This window comes from Salvelinus namaycush, chromosome 28 (assembly GCF_016432855.1).
Source record: "Salvelinus namaycush isolate Seneca chromosome 28, SaNama_1.0, whole genome shotgun sequence".
In the NCBI taxonomy this organism is placed as follows: domain Eukaryota; kingdom Metazoa; phylum Chordata; class Actinopteri; order Salmoniformes; family Salmonidae; genus Salvelinus; species Salvelinus namaycush.
The window spans coordinates 45,913,701-45,932,523 of record NC_052334.1 but is presented as its reverse complement, the minus strand read 5'-3'; the positions used below and the strand labels follow the sequence as shown (position 1 = coordinate 45,932,523).

Genomic DNA, 18,823 nt, shown 5'->3' with positions numbered 1-18,823 from the left:
TTGTCAGCTCCAACGCAGTTCCACCTCCGACACTGCCAAAACATCAGCAATGCGTGTGTCGGCTCTCGCCGGTTAACGCTTGATTTGATTGATTCTAGGCCTCATTGTCTTTTTCTATGTCATAACGATTTATAAATAAAACACACCACTCTATACTGTAGACAGGTCTATTGTTTTGTTTAAATTAATTTACTTTCAGTTTTGAAATTTTATTCAGAACTTAGTCAAAGTTAATATAATGTCACAACCGCTATTCAATCAAATATTTTCCTGAAATAAGCATTTTCCTATCATCACAAATCATTTTTGCACTGATGTATGTAATTCTTTTCATTTTGCAAGAGCAACTGGCTCTATTTTCACATATCAAATTCAAGTTCAACTTTAAATAGCAAGGAGGACATTCACAAAAACAAACCACCATTGTAAACATACCACTTTTTTTTTTAAACCCAATTCATTTTTTTTTTAATAAAGATCAGATTCATGCATGGTTAAAACACAGGAACAAATCATATACACATACTGTATAGTTACTTTGGGTTTTGTAGGGATAGCCTATGGATAATTTGATCTATATTGGGAAAACTTAGATGGTGAATTTACAGTTTTGGATACTTTTTTTGTGTGAATGATCCCCAAATGAAAACCTTTAGCAACGGACAACAAAAACGAGTGTTTCTTATTGGACATGTCCAGGTAGTCCCTCCCTGGTTCAGTCAGTTGTCTTCTGTTTGGTGCCTAATGAACACTGCCCTGTTACTGGTGAATAGATAAAAAGCTTTTTAAAAACTGCTGAGGTCAGGTGACTAAAGCACAGTATGTGCCATATGTGCTCGTCAAACACCCAAGGATAAAGTAAATCATATAAAATATAAAAGGCTGATGTAAATGGTGTGCAAGTTTCCTCCAGGACCTGCCAATGTAGAACAACAGTTTTGTCTGTCTCTATATATAATATTACAAATAATAAAATAATCACTGTTTTTTAAAATAATAAAACAGTACAAACGTAGGAAACAAAAATATTTTCTTTTGTAAGACTTAGAACAGAGCAGAAAACTGCAAACTGAACCGAGTCTGTAAATGCACGGAGAGGAAAAAACGGAAAACGGTACAAGCGTCCGTCCATCCTTCCGTCCGTACATCCTTTGTTCATTTAACCATTATTCTATCTCGCTCATTCTCACTTTTTTTTCATCCCTCTGTTCTGCACAGCAGACTCAATGTTGGCTCAACCTTTCTGCAGCGTCACAGCAATGTTTCATAGCATCACAGAAACGTTGAGAACATTTCTTCCCGAGCACATCTTATCCTTCATACTTCCAGCACGTCCCACTGTCCAGATATTATGATGTATGGATTCGACCAATTTCTTGTCTAATGGCTGAAAGAGAACACAAAATTGAGAAAATCACGTGTGCGTGTGTGTGCGCGTGTTCTGTAGAGAATGGGTACTGGAGGACAGCATTATCACTGAACCATCTATTTCAAAAGGAATGGGGTTTACTATGAAGAAGTAAATAGGTGAACTGTATGCCTAGCATCATCTTAGGAAATAATTAATTAGGCAACCTTTGTTCGCCGTAATGGCAAAACTGAATTGGACTACAGAAAGTGTATAGAACATGAACAGGAAGGACCTTAGTCAGTTTGCAGGTAAATCGCTCACTGATGGTGGCAAGCCTGTTCAATAACAACAACATGCATAAACACTCTGTATCACCTACCATTAATGATCTCATCTTTCACCTTCTGCAATTCACGTACAACTTCCTCCAAGATTTCCTGTGGGGATAAAAGTTGACACAGTTGACATTTTCTGCTACTTTCACAATACTTTTATTCCATTAACGATTGAAGAATGCCATACTGATCCGTCCAGTATGTATTACAGTTTTGAAATGAGATTTCTACCTGCTTCATCCTGTCAAAGTCTATGTCTCCTTCACTAGTGCTGCCCACTGGTCGCACCCTGCAAAACAACAACAACCACAGGAATGATTGGAAATGATCGATAAATATTTCATGGTAAATTAAAACCTATACAGTACATTAAAGCAGACATTTTCTACAGCTAATGACAAGTGACAAGCAACATTCATCCTTGATTGTTAGATGATTATTAGATTATTAGATGAAGGTACAGTATCTTATATTGATATAGCATGGTGGTGTTAGCAATGTAAGGCAGCAATCCATTCACTGTTTATTAAGGCGATAAAGCCAAATTGGCGGGCCATGTACAGTACCAGTCAAAAGTTTGGACACACCTACTCATTCAAGGGTTTTAATTTTCTACATTGTAGAAAAATAGTGAAGACATCAAAACTATGTAATAACACATATGGAATTATGTGGTAACCAAAAAAGTAGCCACCCTTTCAAAGTAGCCACCCTTTGCCTTGATGACAGCTTTGCACACTCTTGGCATTCTCTCAGCCAGCTTCATGAGGTAGTCACCTGGAATGCATTTCAATTAACTGGTGTGCCTTGTTAAAAGTTAAGTAGTGTAATTTCTTTCCTTCTTAATGCGTTTGAGCCAATCAGTTGTGTTGTGACAAGGTAGGGGTGCTATACAGAAGATAGCCCTATTTGGTAAAATACCAAGTCCTTATTATGGCAAGAACAGCTCAAATAAGCAAAAGAGAAACGACAGTCCATCATTACTTTAAGACATGAAGGTCAGTCAATATGGAACATTTCAAGAACTTTGAAAGCAGTCGCAAAAACCATCATGCGCTATGATGAAACTGGCTCTCATGAGGACCGCCACAGGAAAGGAAGACCCAGAGTTACCTCTGCTGCAGGGTATAAGTTCATTAGAGTTACCAGCCTCAGCAATTGCAGCCCAAAAAAATGCTTCATAGAGTTCAAGTAACAGACATCTCAACATCAACTGTTCAGAGGAGACTGCGTGAATCAGGCCTTCATGGTCGAATTGATGCAAAGAAACCACTACTAAAAGATACCTATAAGAAGAAGAGACTTGCTTGGGCCAAGAAACACGAGCAATGGACATTAGACTGGTGGAAATCAGTCCTTTGGTCTGATGAGTCCAAATTTGAGATTTTTGGTTCCACCCGCCGTGTCTTTGTGAGACGCTGAGTAGGTGAACAGATGATGTCCGCATGTGTGGTTCCCACCGTGAAGCATGGAGGGAGGTGTGACGGTGCTTTGCTGGTGACACTGTCAGTGATTTATTTAGAATTCAAAGCACACTGAACCAGCATGGCTACCATAGCATTCTGCAGCCATACGCCATCCCATCTGGTTTGCGCTTAGTGGGACTATAATTTAGTGGGACTATAATACAACTTTTGAATAGTACTGTATATTATCATCACAAGCTTCCTCAATGCATTAAGCAAACACTCCCATGGTTCTTGTTTCCCATTGAAAATACTGAGAATATATTTCCGTGTCTAGGGTTTACCGAGAATGGTGCGACAAACAAAAAAATCCAGTCAGTGGCAGTCCTGTGGGTGAAAACAGCTTGTTGATGGGAGGTCGAAGGAGAAAGGCAAGAATCGTGCAAGCTAATAGGCGGGCCACAAATGGCAAATAACGGCACAGTGCAACAGTGGTGTGCAGAACAGCATCTCGGAACGCACAACTCGTCGGTCCTTGTCATGGTGGGGCTATTGCAGCAGACAACCACACCGGGTTCCACTCCTTTCAGCTAAAAATAAGAAGCTGCTGCTCCAGTGGGCATCAACACTTGACAATTGAGGAGTGGAAAAACTTAGCCTGTTACCACGAATCCTGGTTCTTGTTGCATCATGCTGATGGATTTCGTGTAAGAAGCATGAGTCCATGGCCCCATCCTGCCTGGTGTCAACGGTACAGGCTGGTGGCGGTGGTGTAATGGCCTGGGGAATATTTTCCTGGCAAACGTAAGGTCCCTTGATACCAATTGAGCAACGTTTCCATGTCCCAAATAATTCAGGCTGTTCTGGAGGCAAAGGGGGGTCTGACCAAATAAACTGGCTACTAAGTGCATATTTCCTCATCTAAGAGAACATAATGCTATGTAATATGAACCTCTCAATAACTCCCCATATTTACCTAAAGTTAAAGCCTGGTACCAGATCTGTTTTACTGTATAGCCAACAACTACCATAGATGAGCAAATCCACACTTATCAGTAAAATCCCACATAAAAAATAATAATTATACATTTAATTCGTATTCGTATTCCTTTTCATTACAGTGTAATCTACAACACTAAATAGGCAAAATAATAAAGTAACAATATAACATCAAATACCATATGCAGTGCCTAGAGAAAGTCTATGCAAGTCTTCACATTTTTCTGCCTTAAAATTAAATCTAAAAAGGGATTCAATATAATTGTTCCCCCTTACAGATCTACACAACCTACTCCACATTTTCAAAGTAAAAGAAAGTTATAGAACAACAAATTTATGAACAAATTAAAAATATAAGATGTCTTGATTGCATATGTCTTCACACTCCAGAGTTAATACTAGGTGGAAACATCTCTGGCAGCCATTGCAGCTGTGAATCATTTTCAATAAGATTCTACCAACTTTGCACAACTCTTAGGGCAAAATACACTTAGTGTACAAAGTATTATGAAAACCTGCTCTTTCCATGACATACAGTACAATGACCAGGTGAATCCAGGTGAAAGCTATGATCCCTTATTGATGTCACTTGTTATATCCACTTTAATCAGTGTAGATGAAGGGGAGGAGAGCGGTTAAAGAAGGATTTTTAAGCCTTGAGACAATTGAGACATGGATTGTGTATGTGTGTCATTAAGAGGGTGAATGGGCTAGAAAAAAAGATTTGAACAGTGTATGGTAGTAGGTGCCAGGCGCACTGGTTTGTGTCAAGAACTGCAACGCTGCTGAGTTTTTCACGCTCAACAGTTTCCCATGTGTATTGTCATGACGTGGCCCTTTCTGGGTATAGATCGTGGCTTCCCCCTCTCTCACTATCTCCTACACCCAGGTTCTGTTATCTCAGGTTGTAAATTCCTGGCAGACTCTCTCCCCCTGGCCATGCAGTATGGAGAGAGAGTTTCACAGTAGAACAAAGGAACTCCCGCCAAATTCTACATTCCAGAATTTGAGAATTTAACAATATCCATATTTTGGAGAATGTGTAAACGGTCGGTGGAGAAGCCAGCTACGACCCGGTCCGTTTTGTTTCATGTTTGTGACCTCATGAAAGATAATACAGCCACATTACCCTAACTCTGTTTATACAGGTTCCTCAGTTATGAGGCTTGCATCTAATTATTGTATATAATGAATGAGTAAAGATTAAACTATTTGTGAAATTATGTAATGTGATGTTAAACCTTTAATGTGAGATAATTGTATTCCCTTTAAAGTTTAACTAAGTCATCGGCCCGCCCCTGTGAGCACAGACATGATCTGGCATCATGGAACCGCCTTTCCTATTGTTATGAATAAAAGCTCCTCCTAAGAAAATCCTCTTCAGACTGAGAAAACCCACAGCGTGAGCTGTGATTGCAAATAGTTTAGACCACGCATACCTCGGTGTAAGCTGAGGTGGCACAGGTTTGAGTACCAAAGCAAAAAAATTATACCACGTGGAGCATTGGCTGGAAATGGTTCAACTCTGAGACTATCGATCCCTACAGAATAAGAGCAATTCTTAGATACTAATTAATAGTCTGCAGCTAGAAATTATGTAAACCTGGGATGAGAATACCGACAATCGCCGAAACATGTATCTATGAGAACATTTCTGAATGGTACTCTGAAGTATCCATTCTAACAACAAAAGACTTTGATCTTCAGGGAAACAGAAGAGAGAGAGAGACTCGGATGAACTGACTCTCCAGCAGACGATTCCAACAGAGAAGATCACAACGACACATGGGCGTAAATATATATTTATAGCAATTATTCCCAAAATGAGTGAGCATTCATGTGCAAAGGATTAGCATTTCAATTAATATAATTATCAACTGTGTCAACTTTTGTCTTTCCCGCTCTTTCTCAGTCCACACCCACTTCTCTTTATCCACCAAGCCACTTTGTCCACCAAGTTCCCCGGGCGCCGAAGACGTGGATGTCGATTATGGCAGCCCCCTGGCACCTCTCTGATTCAGAGGGGTTGGGTTAAATGCAGAAGACACATTTCAGTTGTACAACCTACTAGGTATCCCCCATTATTGTTTGCCACATTTCAATAATACATTATTCGATTTTTCCATTGTGTTAATAATGGGCGGATTGATTGATTTCCACGTTTTTTTATTTAAAAAAATTCAAGATGAGAAGACAATTGTCCAGCCCATTGGGTATCTAACTACACCCCCATATGCCATGTCTTGAAATATGCAGACGGACAGAATTAAAACTAAGTTTACATTGTAATACTTCGGACAGCCAACTTTCTAGCTCCGTTCATAACTTTTAGACTTTCCCAGAAAGCATGGATTATTGAATCATTGTTCATTTTACCCTTAAGACATGACTCTGCCGTTGTGCTGTAGAATTTGTGAATTTTGTCACTTGTATAAAAAATTATATACATTAGTTTATACGGGATTTAGTATACATTTTTGTTAACTGTAATTTCGTTAGATATGCTCCAACATTCACTCCGTCTTGTGCCAACATCAGTTATTTTTAAGGCTTGGTTACAATAGTTCATATTTTTTTTCTAAGTGATTGTCAGTTGGATATGCTTTGCTGTCTGCATGGTATTCTATATCTTACCTATCATATGAACATCATTTTCTGACTCAAAAAATATTTTCTCAAGGTTGCTCTGATGTCAAAAAGATTTCAAAATGAAATTTTGTCATATGTAACTTTCAAGTTGCATATACTGTATTTGAAAATATCTACATTGGTTAGTCCAGAATTGCTTTTTAATTCTGTCATGGAAATACATTTATTTCCTGTTACCATGTCATTTACGGTTTATATACCTTTAGTTTTCCATGTGGACCAATGTATCAGTGAATTCTGAAAAGCTACCCAATGATTGTTCCATAGGGTTGTGTTTTTAAGGAACGATATTGGTTCTTGTAGAAATAAATACAATTTTCTTCCATATTGTTACAGTGTTCTTAACTATGAAGTTGCTAATGTTCTTAGCTTTATCCTTTGAAAATAGACTCGTAAAAAAATATGAGGATGAGCATGCGCATCTTCAATATTTACCCATTGTTCCTCTTTAGTGCATTTAACTAGTGAATTGATACAATTCCAAGTCTGGAAAGTTAAAACAACCCTCAGACTTTATTGCCTATATAAAAGTCTTATGACAGAGTATACTTTTTTAAAGAATATTTTCGGTTGGGTAATTGGTATTACCGAAAATAGATATGGAAACTTTAGGAGCCATGCTCTGCTGAAGAGGTTTATTCTACATGTAAGATTAATGGGAAGATCATTCCATTTGATTAGATCTGCTTTGATATTATTCAGTAATGGAATAAAGTTCTTTATATATTTGTTGTTACTTATTAAGCATCCTAAGTATTTGTTGTGTTCCACTTAAAAGGATTGCTGTAGCTCATGAGTTATTTTTTATTTTTCCTATTGCCATTATTTAGTTTTTTTCCCACATTAATTTTATATCCTGAGATTTTAGAGTATTCTGAAAATATTTTTAGCAAAGAGAGCATTGAGTGTAGGTCAGGTATATCTGGAGATTGTCTGCAAATAAGTTTAGTTTATATTTATGTTTACCAATACTGATGATACCTGTTACGTTTGGGACCTGTCTAATTCTTTCTGCAAGCGGTTCAATTGCCAGTGTAAACAGGAGTGGGGAGAGGGGACATCCCTGTCTTGTGCCCCTTTCTAAAGCAATTACATCAGATAATGTATTATTTGTGTATATTTTTGCTTTAGGACATTTCTATAATGTTATTATTGCATTTCATATTTCAGCTTGAAAGTTGAAAGCTTCCAAAGATTGAAAAGAAAAGGCCATTCAAGACGATCGAAATCCTTTTCAGCATCAACAGCCATTATTGATACATCTATATCTTGTTTTTGTTGCACATTGTTTTAAAACTGGAACACGTCCTTGTATTTGTTTGTAAGTGTCTATTTTTAATAATCCCTGTTTGATTGATATGTATCAAGTCTGGTAAGACTTTCGCCATTTTATTGTTTATAAGTTTTGTCGTTATTTTATTTTCACAATTTATTAAACTTAATGGTCTATAATCAGCAGGGGACTCTCCATATTTTCCTGGTTTTATTTAACAAAAATAACTGTTTGATACATGAAACTAGGAAGTACTGAATTGAGTGACGTGTGTTGTCATTTGTGTAAATAGGGGCGCTACTTTGTCCCAAAATGTTGAATAGAATTCTATGGGAAAGCCATCCATTCCTGTTGTTTTTCTCCACGTGAATGTTTTAACAGTATCTAATATTTATTTTGGGGTGATCTCTGTTTTGTAATTATTTTTGTCTCCTGATAATTGCTTCAGGGTTGATGAGAGTCTAAGGCTATAGGATCTGTCCAACTGTAGCTTAATTCAGATTTATATCAACTTTCATAGAAGTTTTTAAAATTGTCATTAACTTCTCTTGGGTTGGGGGCAGCATTCAGAATTTTGGATGAAAAGCATCCCCAAATTAAACTGCCAGGTACTCATCCCCAGAAGATAAGATATGCATATCATTAGTAGATTTGGATAGAAAACACTCAGAAGTTTCTAAAACTGTTTGAATCATGTCTGTGAGTATAGCAGAACTTATTTAGCAGGCGAAACCCAGAGGACAAACCATTCAGATTTTTCAATGAGTTTTCATTGGGAAACCAGATTTCTAAGGGACCTTGCAGTTCCTACCGCTTCCACTGGATGTCAACAGTCTTTAGAAATTGGTTGAGGTTATTCCTTTGTGTAATGAAGAAGTACGGCCATCTTGAAGGAGGGTCACTCGAAGTGTCCTGTTTGTTAGAAGCGCGTGACCAGAAAGCTATCTACAGTTGGTTTTAATCCTGTATTGAACACAGATCATCCTGTCTTCAATTTTATCGATTATTTACGTAAAAAAATACCTAAAGTTGTATTACAAAAGTAGTTTGACATTTTTTGGCAAAGTTTACAGGTAACCTTTGAGATATTTTGTAGTCACGTTTCACAATTTGGAACCGGTGTTATTCTGGATGAAACGCGCCAAATCAATTGACATTTTGGATAGATAGACGGAATTAATCGAACAAAAGGAGTGCCAACAACAGACGCTCGTCAAAGGTAAGGCATGAATTGTATTTTTATTTCTGCGTTTTGATTCGCGCCTGCAGGGTCGAAATATGCTTCTCTCCCTCTTTGTTTACAATGGTGCTATACTCAGATAATAGCATCGTTTGCTTTCGCCGAAAAGCCTATTTGAATTCTGACATGTTGGCTGGATTCACAACCAGTGTAGCTTTAATTTGGTATCTTTCATGTGTGATTTAATGAAAGTTAGATTTTATAGTAATTTTTATAGTAATTAATTTGAATTTGGCGCTCTGCATTTTCTCTGGCTTTTTGCCAAGTGAGACAGTAGCGTCCCGCCTAAACTCAGATTTTTGGATATAAATATGAACTTTACCGAACAAAACATACATGTATTGTGTAACATGAAGTCCTATGAGTGTCATCTGATGAAGATCATCAAAGGTTAGTGATTAATTTTATCTCTATTTCTGATTTTTGTTTCTCCTCTCTTTGGCTGGAAAAATGGCTGTCTTTTTCCGTGACTTGGCTCTCACCTAACAATCGTTTGGTGTGCTTTCGTCGTGAAACCTTTTTGAAATCGGACACTTTGGCTGGATTTACAACAAGTGTATCTTTAAAATGGTGTAAAATACTTGTATGTTTGAAGAATTTAAATTATGGGATTTCTGTTGTTTTGAATTTGGCGCCCTGCAGTTTCACTGGCTGTTGACGAGGTGGGACGCTACCGTCCCACATACCCTAGTGAGGTTAATCACATTGTTGTTTCTAATTACCACATTTGTATCTTTATCTTTTAAAATTATAACTGGTTCAGCATGTATTCGTTTAGTGAGAGCTGCGAGATACAGTATTTACCAGGTTTATTTGCCATTAAGTAGTATACTTTATTTGATTTTAACCTGTCATTGTTGGCTGTCTTCAAAAGTAAAATATCATATTCCTGCTTAAGTTCAGAAATTTTATTTTCTTCTTTACCTTGAAAATATTTTTTATAGGCTTTTTCTAAGATAGTGTGATGGAAAATGTTATGTTTGTGCATTTCTAATAACCAATTTCTGTGTTAATGCAAGTGACTGATTGAACGAATCCTCACTATCAGTATCTGCAATTTGGCAGCATGCCCAGAACCTTGTTTTGAGAACGAAAGGATATCTCAGTTTCAAGGTCTCAGCTTGGAGAGATGAAGCCTTGTGAGGTATTGGTATGTCACATGCATGAACCAAATGTTAATGAATCATTAATTATGAATAATTAATAAGCTGAATCATGCACATAACTTGTCTGTGTAAGCAGTATATAAGAGAACTAACGGGACTGCCCTGCTCCTGCCAAACGTGTGCTATGGTGCATCAAGTTTGTTGGAACCTCTCCAGTTAACTGACAATAAAGAATAATTCATTTAAGTTTGACTTTGAGTGTCCCTGTGTAGAATTTCACAACAATAGTGATGTATTTTTATTTTTATTTAATTTCTAAATCAGATTTAACTTTTGCCAAGTATGAGATGATCATTCCCCTAATGTATGCCTTATAGGCATTCCAAATTATATCAGGGGTCATTTTTTCTCTGTCCTCTATGTCTACAGTATATTTGTAATAGTAAAGGTTTACATTTTTTCGTTTACGTATTTAATACATTTCGGGTTCATAAGATGCGCTCTGTTCATGCTCCAAATTACGTCGCTAAATGTATTTTCTATTGGTGTGATTAAGCATGATACCGGAGAATGATCTAATATCACCATAACATGATGTTTTTAATCCAGTAAATTATTGAGTGCATTTTTGGAAATAAAGATGTAGTCATATCTTGAATAGCTTTTCTTACTTTGAGAAAAAAGGAATAGCCTTTTGTAGTTCGAAATAGTAATCTCCAGGTGTCCATGAAAATGTTCAGCTTCTATGGAGGCTCAATCTTATCCAATATACACTGCTCAAAAAAATAAAGGGAACACTTAAACAACACAATGTAACTCCAAGTCAATCACACTTCTGTGAAATCAAACTGTCCACTTAGGAAGCAACACTGATTGACAATACATTTCACATGCTGTTGTGCAAATGGAATAGACAACAGGTGGAAATTATAGGCAATTAGCAAGACACCCCCAATAAAGGAGTGGTTCTGCAGGTGGTGACCACAGACCACTTCTCAGTTCCTATGCTTCCTGGCTGATGTTTTGGTCACTTTTGAATGCTGGCGGTGCTTTCACTCTAGTGGTAGCATGAGCCGGAGTCTACAACCCACACAAGTGGCTCAGGTAGTGCAGCTCATCCAGGATGGCACATCAATGCGAGCTGTGGCAAGAAGGTTTGCTGTGTCTGTCAGCGTAGTGTCCAGAGCATGGAGGCGCTACCAGGAGACAGGCCAGTACATCAGGAGACGTGGAGGAGGCCGTAGGAGGGCAACAACCCAGCAGCAGGACTGCTACCTCCGCCTTTGTGCAAGGAGGAGCAGGAGGAGCACTGCCAGAGCCCTGCAAAATGACCCCCAGCAGGCCACAAATGTACATGTGTCTGCTCAAACAATCAGAAACAGACTCCATGAGGGTGGTATGAGGGCCTGACGTCCACAGGTGGGGGTTGTGCTTACAGCCCAACACCGTGCAGGACGTTTGGCATTTGCCAGAGAACACCAAGATTGGCAAATTCGCCACTGGCGCCCTGTGCTCTTCACAGATGAAAGCAGGTTCACACTGAGCACATGTGACAGACGTGAGAGTCTGGAGACGCCGTGGAGAACGTTCTGCTGCCTGCAACATCCTCCAGCATGACCGGTTTGGCGGTGGGTCAGTCATGGTGTGGGGTGGCATTTCTTTGGGGGGCCGCACAGCCCTCCATGGGCTCGCCAGAGGTAGCCTGACTGCCATTAGGTACCGAGATGAGATCCTCAGACCCCTTGTGAGACCATATGCTGGTGCGGTTGGCCCTGGGTTCCTCCTAATGCAAGACAATGCTAGACCTCATGTGGCTGGAGTGTGTCAGCAGTTCCTGCAAGAGGAAGGCATTGATGCTATGGACTGGCCCGCCCCTTCCCCAGACCTGAATCCAATTGAGCACATCTGGGACATCATGTCTCGCTCCATCCACCAATGCCACGTTGCACCACAGACTGTCCAGGAGTTGGCAGATGCTTTAGTCCAGGTCTGGGAAGAGATCCCTCAGGAGACCATCCGCCACCTCATCAGGAGCATGCCCAGGCGTTGTAGGGAGTTCATACAGGCACGTGGAGGCCACACACACTACTGAGCCTCATTTTGACTTGTTTTAAGGACATTACATCAAAGTTGGATCTGCCTGTAGTGTGGTTTTCCACTTTAATTTTGAGTGTGACTCCAAATCCAGACCTCCATGGGTTGATAAATTTGATTTCCATTGATAATTTTTGTGTGATTTTGTTGTCAGCACATTCAACTATGTAAAGAAAAAAGTATTTAATAAGAATATTTCGGATGTGTTATTTTAGTGTTCCCTTTATTTTTTTGAGCAGTGTGTGATTTAGGTCACCTGCTAAAATAACAGTTCCGGTCTGGAGTTGATCTAATAGCTTGAATTCTATCTAAAAACACCATATTTGCCGCTGGTGGGACAGACAATAAAATCAAGGTGTATTTTTAACCATGTAAAGTACAATTCAACATTAGAAAACATTCTTGGTCCATGTGCTGGGATATAAGGGAAAACAATGTATTCTTATATATCAGGATTCCTACACCTCTGCTGTTACTACAGTAGGTGGCAGCATAGGCTTCTCCAACTCAGCTCCTCTTTAAATATTCCTTTTCTCCTTTTTTAAAATGTAACCTTTGCAAGAATGTGGGCTGAGAAGACATACTTTTTTTTTTAAACCAAGCAAAGTAGGTCTTTGTACTTGAGACGCTATGCCTTTTAATGGCTCTCACCCACAAACACAAACATCCATAGAACAATTATTGAAAATGATTGACTTACAGTGCCTTCGGAAAGTATTCAGACCCCTGATTTTTTACACATTTTGTTACATTACAGCCTTATTCTAAAATGTATTAAATTGTTTTTTCCCCTCATCAATCTACACACAATACCCCATAATGAAAAAGTGAAGAGGCGACTCCGGGATGCTGGCTTTCTAGGCAGAGTTGCAAAGAAAAATCCATATCTCAGACTGGCCAATAAAAAGAAAAGATTAAGATGGGCAAAAGAACACAGACACTGGACAGAGGAACTCTGCCTAGAAGGCTAGCATCCTGGAGTCGCCTCTTCACAGTTTATAATTGTTTTTTTTATTTGTATTATTATTATAAAAAAATTGCTACCCCTTTTTCCTCACCAATTTCATGGTATCCAATTGGTTACAGTCTTGTCTCATCGCTGCAACTCCTGTACGGACTCGGGAGAGGCAAAGGTAGAGAGCCGGGCATCCTCCGAAACACAACCCGACCAAGCCGCACTGCTTCTTGACACAATGCCCACTTAACCCGGAAGCCAGCCGCACCAATGTGTCAGAGGAAATACTGTACACCTGGCGACTGTGTCAGCGTGCAGTGCGCCCAGCCCGCCACAGGAGTCGCTGGTGCGCGATGGGACAAGGACATCCCTGCTGGCCAAACCCTCCCCTGATACTGGGCCAATTGTGCGCCGCCCCATGGGTCTCCCGGCCGCGGCCGGCTGCGACAGAGCCTGGACTCTAACCCAAAATCTCTAGTGGCACAGCTAGCACTGCGACGCAGTCACTGTTGACGTTGAGACTGGTGTTTTGTGTAGAATGCTGAGGATTTTTTACATTTAATCTATGTGGAAAAAGTCAAGGGGTGGTGAATACTTTCCGAAGGCACTGTACATGCTATACTTCCATATTTTATATTGGTATGTTCAGTGTTTATGTATCTTACTGGCATCTGCTAATTCTATAGTTACTTCCTAGAGAAGAACAGTTACTTGTGGACAATAGAGTCTAGATTTTACCGGGGGGAGGGGGAAAGAATATTGTCTCAATTTAAGATAAGCTGGTCTTAGGCATCACTGTATGTAGCCTCGTATGCTTATCACTTTTTTTCACGCTTCTTACTCTCCTCGGGGCATAGATCAGCTTTAATATTGCAGATTGTATTTCTACAATTTTTTCAATATTTTTTCTTCTGTATTATTTTCCCCTAACCCTGCCTAGCAACCCTTCCCTAATTGGAGTAAACTGATAAACAACAATACTTAGGCTTCTTCTTACAGCTTATACATATTATATAATTAAGCAATAAGGCATGAGGGGGTGTGGTATATGGCCAATATACCATGGCTAAGGGCTGTTCTTAAGCACAACGCAACGCGGAGTGCCTGGATACAGCCCTTAGCCGTGGTATAATTGCCATATACCACAAACCCTGAGGTGTCTTATTCCTATTATAAACTGGTTACCAAAATTATAAGAACAGTAAAAATAAATGTTTTGTCACACCCAGTCTGATATACCACGGCTGTCAGCCAATCAGCATTCAGGGCTCGAACCACCCAGTTTATAATATATAATTTCCATTATTGTGTTTTATTAAAAAAAATATTATTGTGCTATTATTTTCCACTAACCCTACCACTCCTCCACTAATTGGGGTAAACTAATGGACAACAATACTTAGGCTTCTACTTACAGTTTATACAGTTTTTGCTTTAGCTCCGCTCAAGCCGTCCCATATATCTCTGAAAACCATTCAGTGTTGATTTCTAATTGCCATATATTTTTCAACGGTGCTGTACTGTGTCACAAAAGTTCAGAATCGTTCTATTCTCATAGTTTCTACAGATTGTAAATTAAAGATGAACATTTTTACTAAGAGTATTATTATATTATTGATCGATTGACTATGGCCTTTCAAGTCGCCCACTAGTGCCATTTGCAGAGTTAGCTCCCCAGGTAAATGTTACAATTCTTTAGCCATTCCTGAACCTGCGACCAAAAGCAAGCTACTGTACTGTACATACAATACTGTATGTACCAAAACAAGTGATCTAATGAGTCTGTCTCTTCACAGCAAAATCTGCTGAGCTGGGATGGTTGTATCCACTAGTGCCATTAGTAACACACTACGGCGTCACGGATTAAAATCCTGCAGCGCACGCAAGGTCCCCCTGCTCAAGCCAGCGCATGTCCAGGCCCGTCTGAAGTTTGCCATTGACCATCTGGATGATTCAGAGGAGGAATGGGAGAAGGTCATGTGGTCTGATGAGACAAAAATAGAGCTTTTTGGTCTAAACTCCACTCGCCGTGTTTGGAGGAAGAAGAAGGATGAGTACAACCCCAAGAACACCATCCCAACCGTGAAGCATGGAGGTGGAAACATCATTTTTTGGGGATGCTTTTCTGCAAAGGGGACAGGATAACTGCACCGTATTGAGGGGAGGATGGATGGGGCCATGTATCGCGAGATCTTGGCCAACAACCTCCTTCCCTCAGTAAGAGCATTGAAGATGGGTCGTGGCTGGGTCTTCCAGCATGACAACGACCCGAAACACACAGCCAGGGCAACTAAGGAGTGGCTCCGTAAGAAGCATCTCAAGGTCCTGGAGTGGCCTAGCCAGTCTCCAGACCTGAACCCAATAGAAAATCTTTGGAGGGAGCTGAAAGTCCGTATTGCCCAGCAACAGCCCCGAAACCTGAAGGATCTGGAGAAGGTCTGTATGGAGGAGTGGGCCAAAATCCCTGCTGCAGTGTGTGCAAACCTGGTCAAGAACTACAGGAAACGTATGATCTCTGTAATTGCAAACAAAGGTTTCTGTACCAAATATTAAGTTCTGCTTTTCTGATGTATCAAATACTTAAGTCATGCAATAAAATGCACATTAATTACTTAAAAATCATACAATGTGATTTTCTGGATTTTTGTTTTAGATTCCGTCTCTCACAGTTGAAGTGATAAAAAATTACAGACCTCTACATGCTTTGTAAGTAGGAAAACCTGCAAAATCGGCAGTGTTTCAAATACTTGTTCTCCCCACTGTACATAATTCTATATTGGCTGCAAGAATTTTGTATAATAAATTAAATTGAAAAACTACGTTTTTAATCCTGCGTTGTTTTGTGTATCAGTTCATACATAAACCATGTGCCATGGAATCGATACATCAAAAATCTCTTCCCAACTATTTTGCAACCTGTATGCAGCTGTCAATTTATTGGTCCTTAAATGAAACTGGTATACTTCTTTTATTTATCACAATTTTCTTTAACCAATTTGGTCTTTAATGTAGGGTCAACAGACAAGTTCCTTACCTTCTCTCCCTTCCACTTGCCTCTTCCATTTTTGCAGTATTGCTGCAATCAGTTGGCGAGTTATGTCACTCATTCTTTTTTTTTGCTGGTCCAGTTCCTCTTCTAAAATTCGCTACTTTGTTTCCAGAATGCCAATTTTGTTGTCCTGTTCGTCCAAGCACCCGCCCTGTATATGCATATCTGACATGATAGACTCTACTTTCCTTTCAAGAAAATCTACTTTTTTTAAACAACAGATTGTAACAGTTAGTTTGTTTTGGTGTTTTCCGGGATATCCTTTAGCTGGTCGTTATTTTCATCTCCAAGTTGTTCTTTGTCTTTTCCTCTAAGGGAAGTCATGGCTTGTTGGGTTCGAGTCACAGCTTTGCTTTACCCACAGATTGGTTCGCTGTTGTATATAACTGACCACTCACTCTCTCCCGGTTGCTTGATCTATCGACTTTAGAGGCTTAATTTAAACTATATTGTCTGGCTTCTTCATATAATCACAGTTTTGACAGTCCACAACAGAGCTACTGTCCTGTCGGTACATGCATGCACCTCTCAAAAGGTGGTTCTAACATGTATTGACTCAGGGGTGTAAATATTTATGTAAATTATGCATTTTTCTATTTAATTTTCTATACATTTCCATGTATTACTAACATCTTTTTACTTAGTTATTATAGGGTATTGTGTTTTTTTTAAATCCATTTTGAATTCAGGCTGTAACAACAAAATGTGGAATAAGTCAAGGGGTATGAATACTTTCTGAAAGCACTGTATGATGTGCAATGCTGGTAGAATCTTATTCCAAATGATTCTCAGCTGTAATGTCTGACAAAGGTTATTCCATCATGTATCAGCTCTGGGTTGTGAAGACATCTGCAATCAAGACATCTTTTTTTATTTTATTTTTTAACATTTTGATTAACTTTCTTTCATTTTGAAAATGTGAAGTAGGTTGTGTAGATCTGTAGGAAAAAAATCTAATTTAATCCATTTTTAGTTAACATGTTAAGGCAGCAAAATGTGAAGGGGGGCAAGGGGTGTGTAGACTTTCACTAGGCACTGTATCCCTTCTCATTGTGCCACTAGATCTTTTAAAAGGTTTGGGAGCCCCTATCAAACAGATGACGATACTAACCTTAATACCAGTGAAGACTTGTCTACAGAGTTTGCTCGGTCCCATGGACTCATCCCAGCACCTAGAAGGAGAGACGATCACAATTAGAAGAGACTCACTTTAAAAAGCAACATCGCTCTATACAGCCAATAGAAAATATAATGGTCAGACTCAGAAAAAATGTGGAGGCAAGAGTGTGTATACCTGTAGAGTTCTGCCCTGGCTTGGGATCCTCCTATAATGGAAAATGAAAATGGATGATTGTGTGTGTGTGTGTGTGTGTGTGTGTATATATATACAGTGGGCTACAAAATTACTGACACCCCTGACTGGCAATGCACAAACAATACTTAAAAAAATATAAACAATATAATTATAGAGATAAACTCAAAATACCAACATGTGAGAAAAACTGTACTTTATTAATGTTTCAATGGAACCAACCAAAATCAAACAATTATTTTATACAATATAAATTGAACCATACTCAAGGTTTCATAATTATTGGCACTCCTCATTTAGTACTTAGTATAACCACCTCTGGCAAGGATAACAACATGGAGTCTTTTCCTGTAATGTTTGACAAGGTTAAGGAACACATTTGGAGGGATTTTGGACCATTCCTCTATGCAGATCCTTTCAGGATCCTTCACATTCTTGGGTTTGCGCTTATCAACTGCCCTCTTCAACTCAGCCCACAGGTTATCGATTGGATTGAGGTCCGGCGACTGAGATGGCCATGGCAGAACATTGATTTTGTTGTCACAGAACCATTTCTGTGTGGATCTTAAGGTATGTTTCGGGTCATTGTCTCATTGGAAAGTCCACCTACGGCCAAGTCCCAGCCTTCTGGCAGAGGCAACCAGATTGTCAGCCAAAATTGCCTGATACTTGGTGGAATTCATTATGCCATCAATCTTAACCAGTGCCCCTGGACCTCTGGAATTAAAACAGCCCCAAAACATCACTGACCCACCACCATATTTCACCGTGGGTATGAGGTGCCTCTCCTTGTCTGCATCTCTGTTTCACCGTGGGTATGAGGTGCCTCTCCTTGTATGCATCTCTGTTTCAACGCCAAACATGCTGATGCTGTATCTGACCAAATCTTTCAATTTTGGTCTCCTCTGACCAGAGCACCTTCTTCCAGTCATAATTTAAATGACGTTCGGCAAACTCCAAGCGTTTGCGTCTGTGTCTTGTGGTCAGAAAGGGCTTTCTTCTGGCAACCCTTCCAAAGAGCCTGTGGTTGTGGAGGTGGCGTCTGATGGTGCTT

General features: G+C 39.4%; 1 protein-coding gene across 1 annotated transcript in view; it reads right to left on the bottom strand.

Annotated features, from left to right (window-relative positions):
* Positions 1-246: 246 nt before the first annotated feature.
* The window catches only part of evla (Enah/Vasp-like a), a 69,835-nt gene continuing 51,258 nt past the window's right edge, over positions 247-18,823 (bottom strand). The window contains exons 9-13 of the mRNA XM_038967683.1: positions 17,752-17,782; positions 17,569-17,629; positions 1,918-1,975; positions 1,731-1,788; positions 247-1,387 (exon numbers count right to left, since the gene is read on the bottom strand). Of these exons, the coding sequence (XP_038823611.1) occupies positions 1,350-1,387; positions 1,731-1,788; positions 1,918-1,975; positions 17,569-17,629; positions 17,752-17,782 (246 nt within the window). The 3' untranslated portion in view covers positions 247-1,349. The remainder of the gene's footprint in view (positions 1,388-1,730; positions 1,789-1,917; positions 1,976-17,568; positions 17,630-17,751; positions 17,783-18,823) is intronic.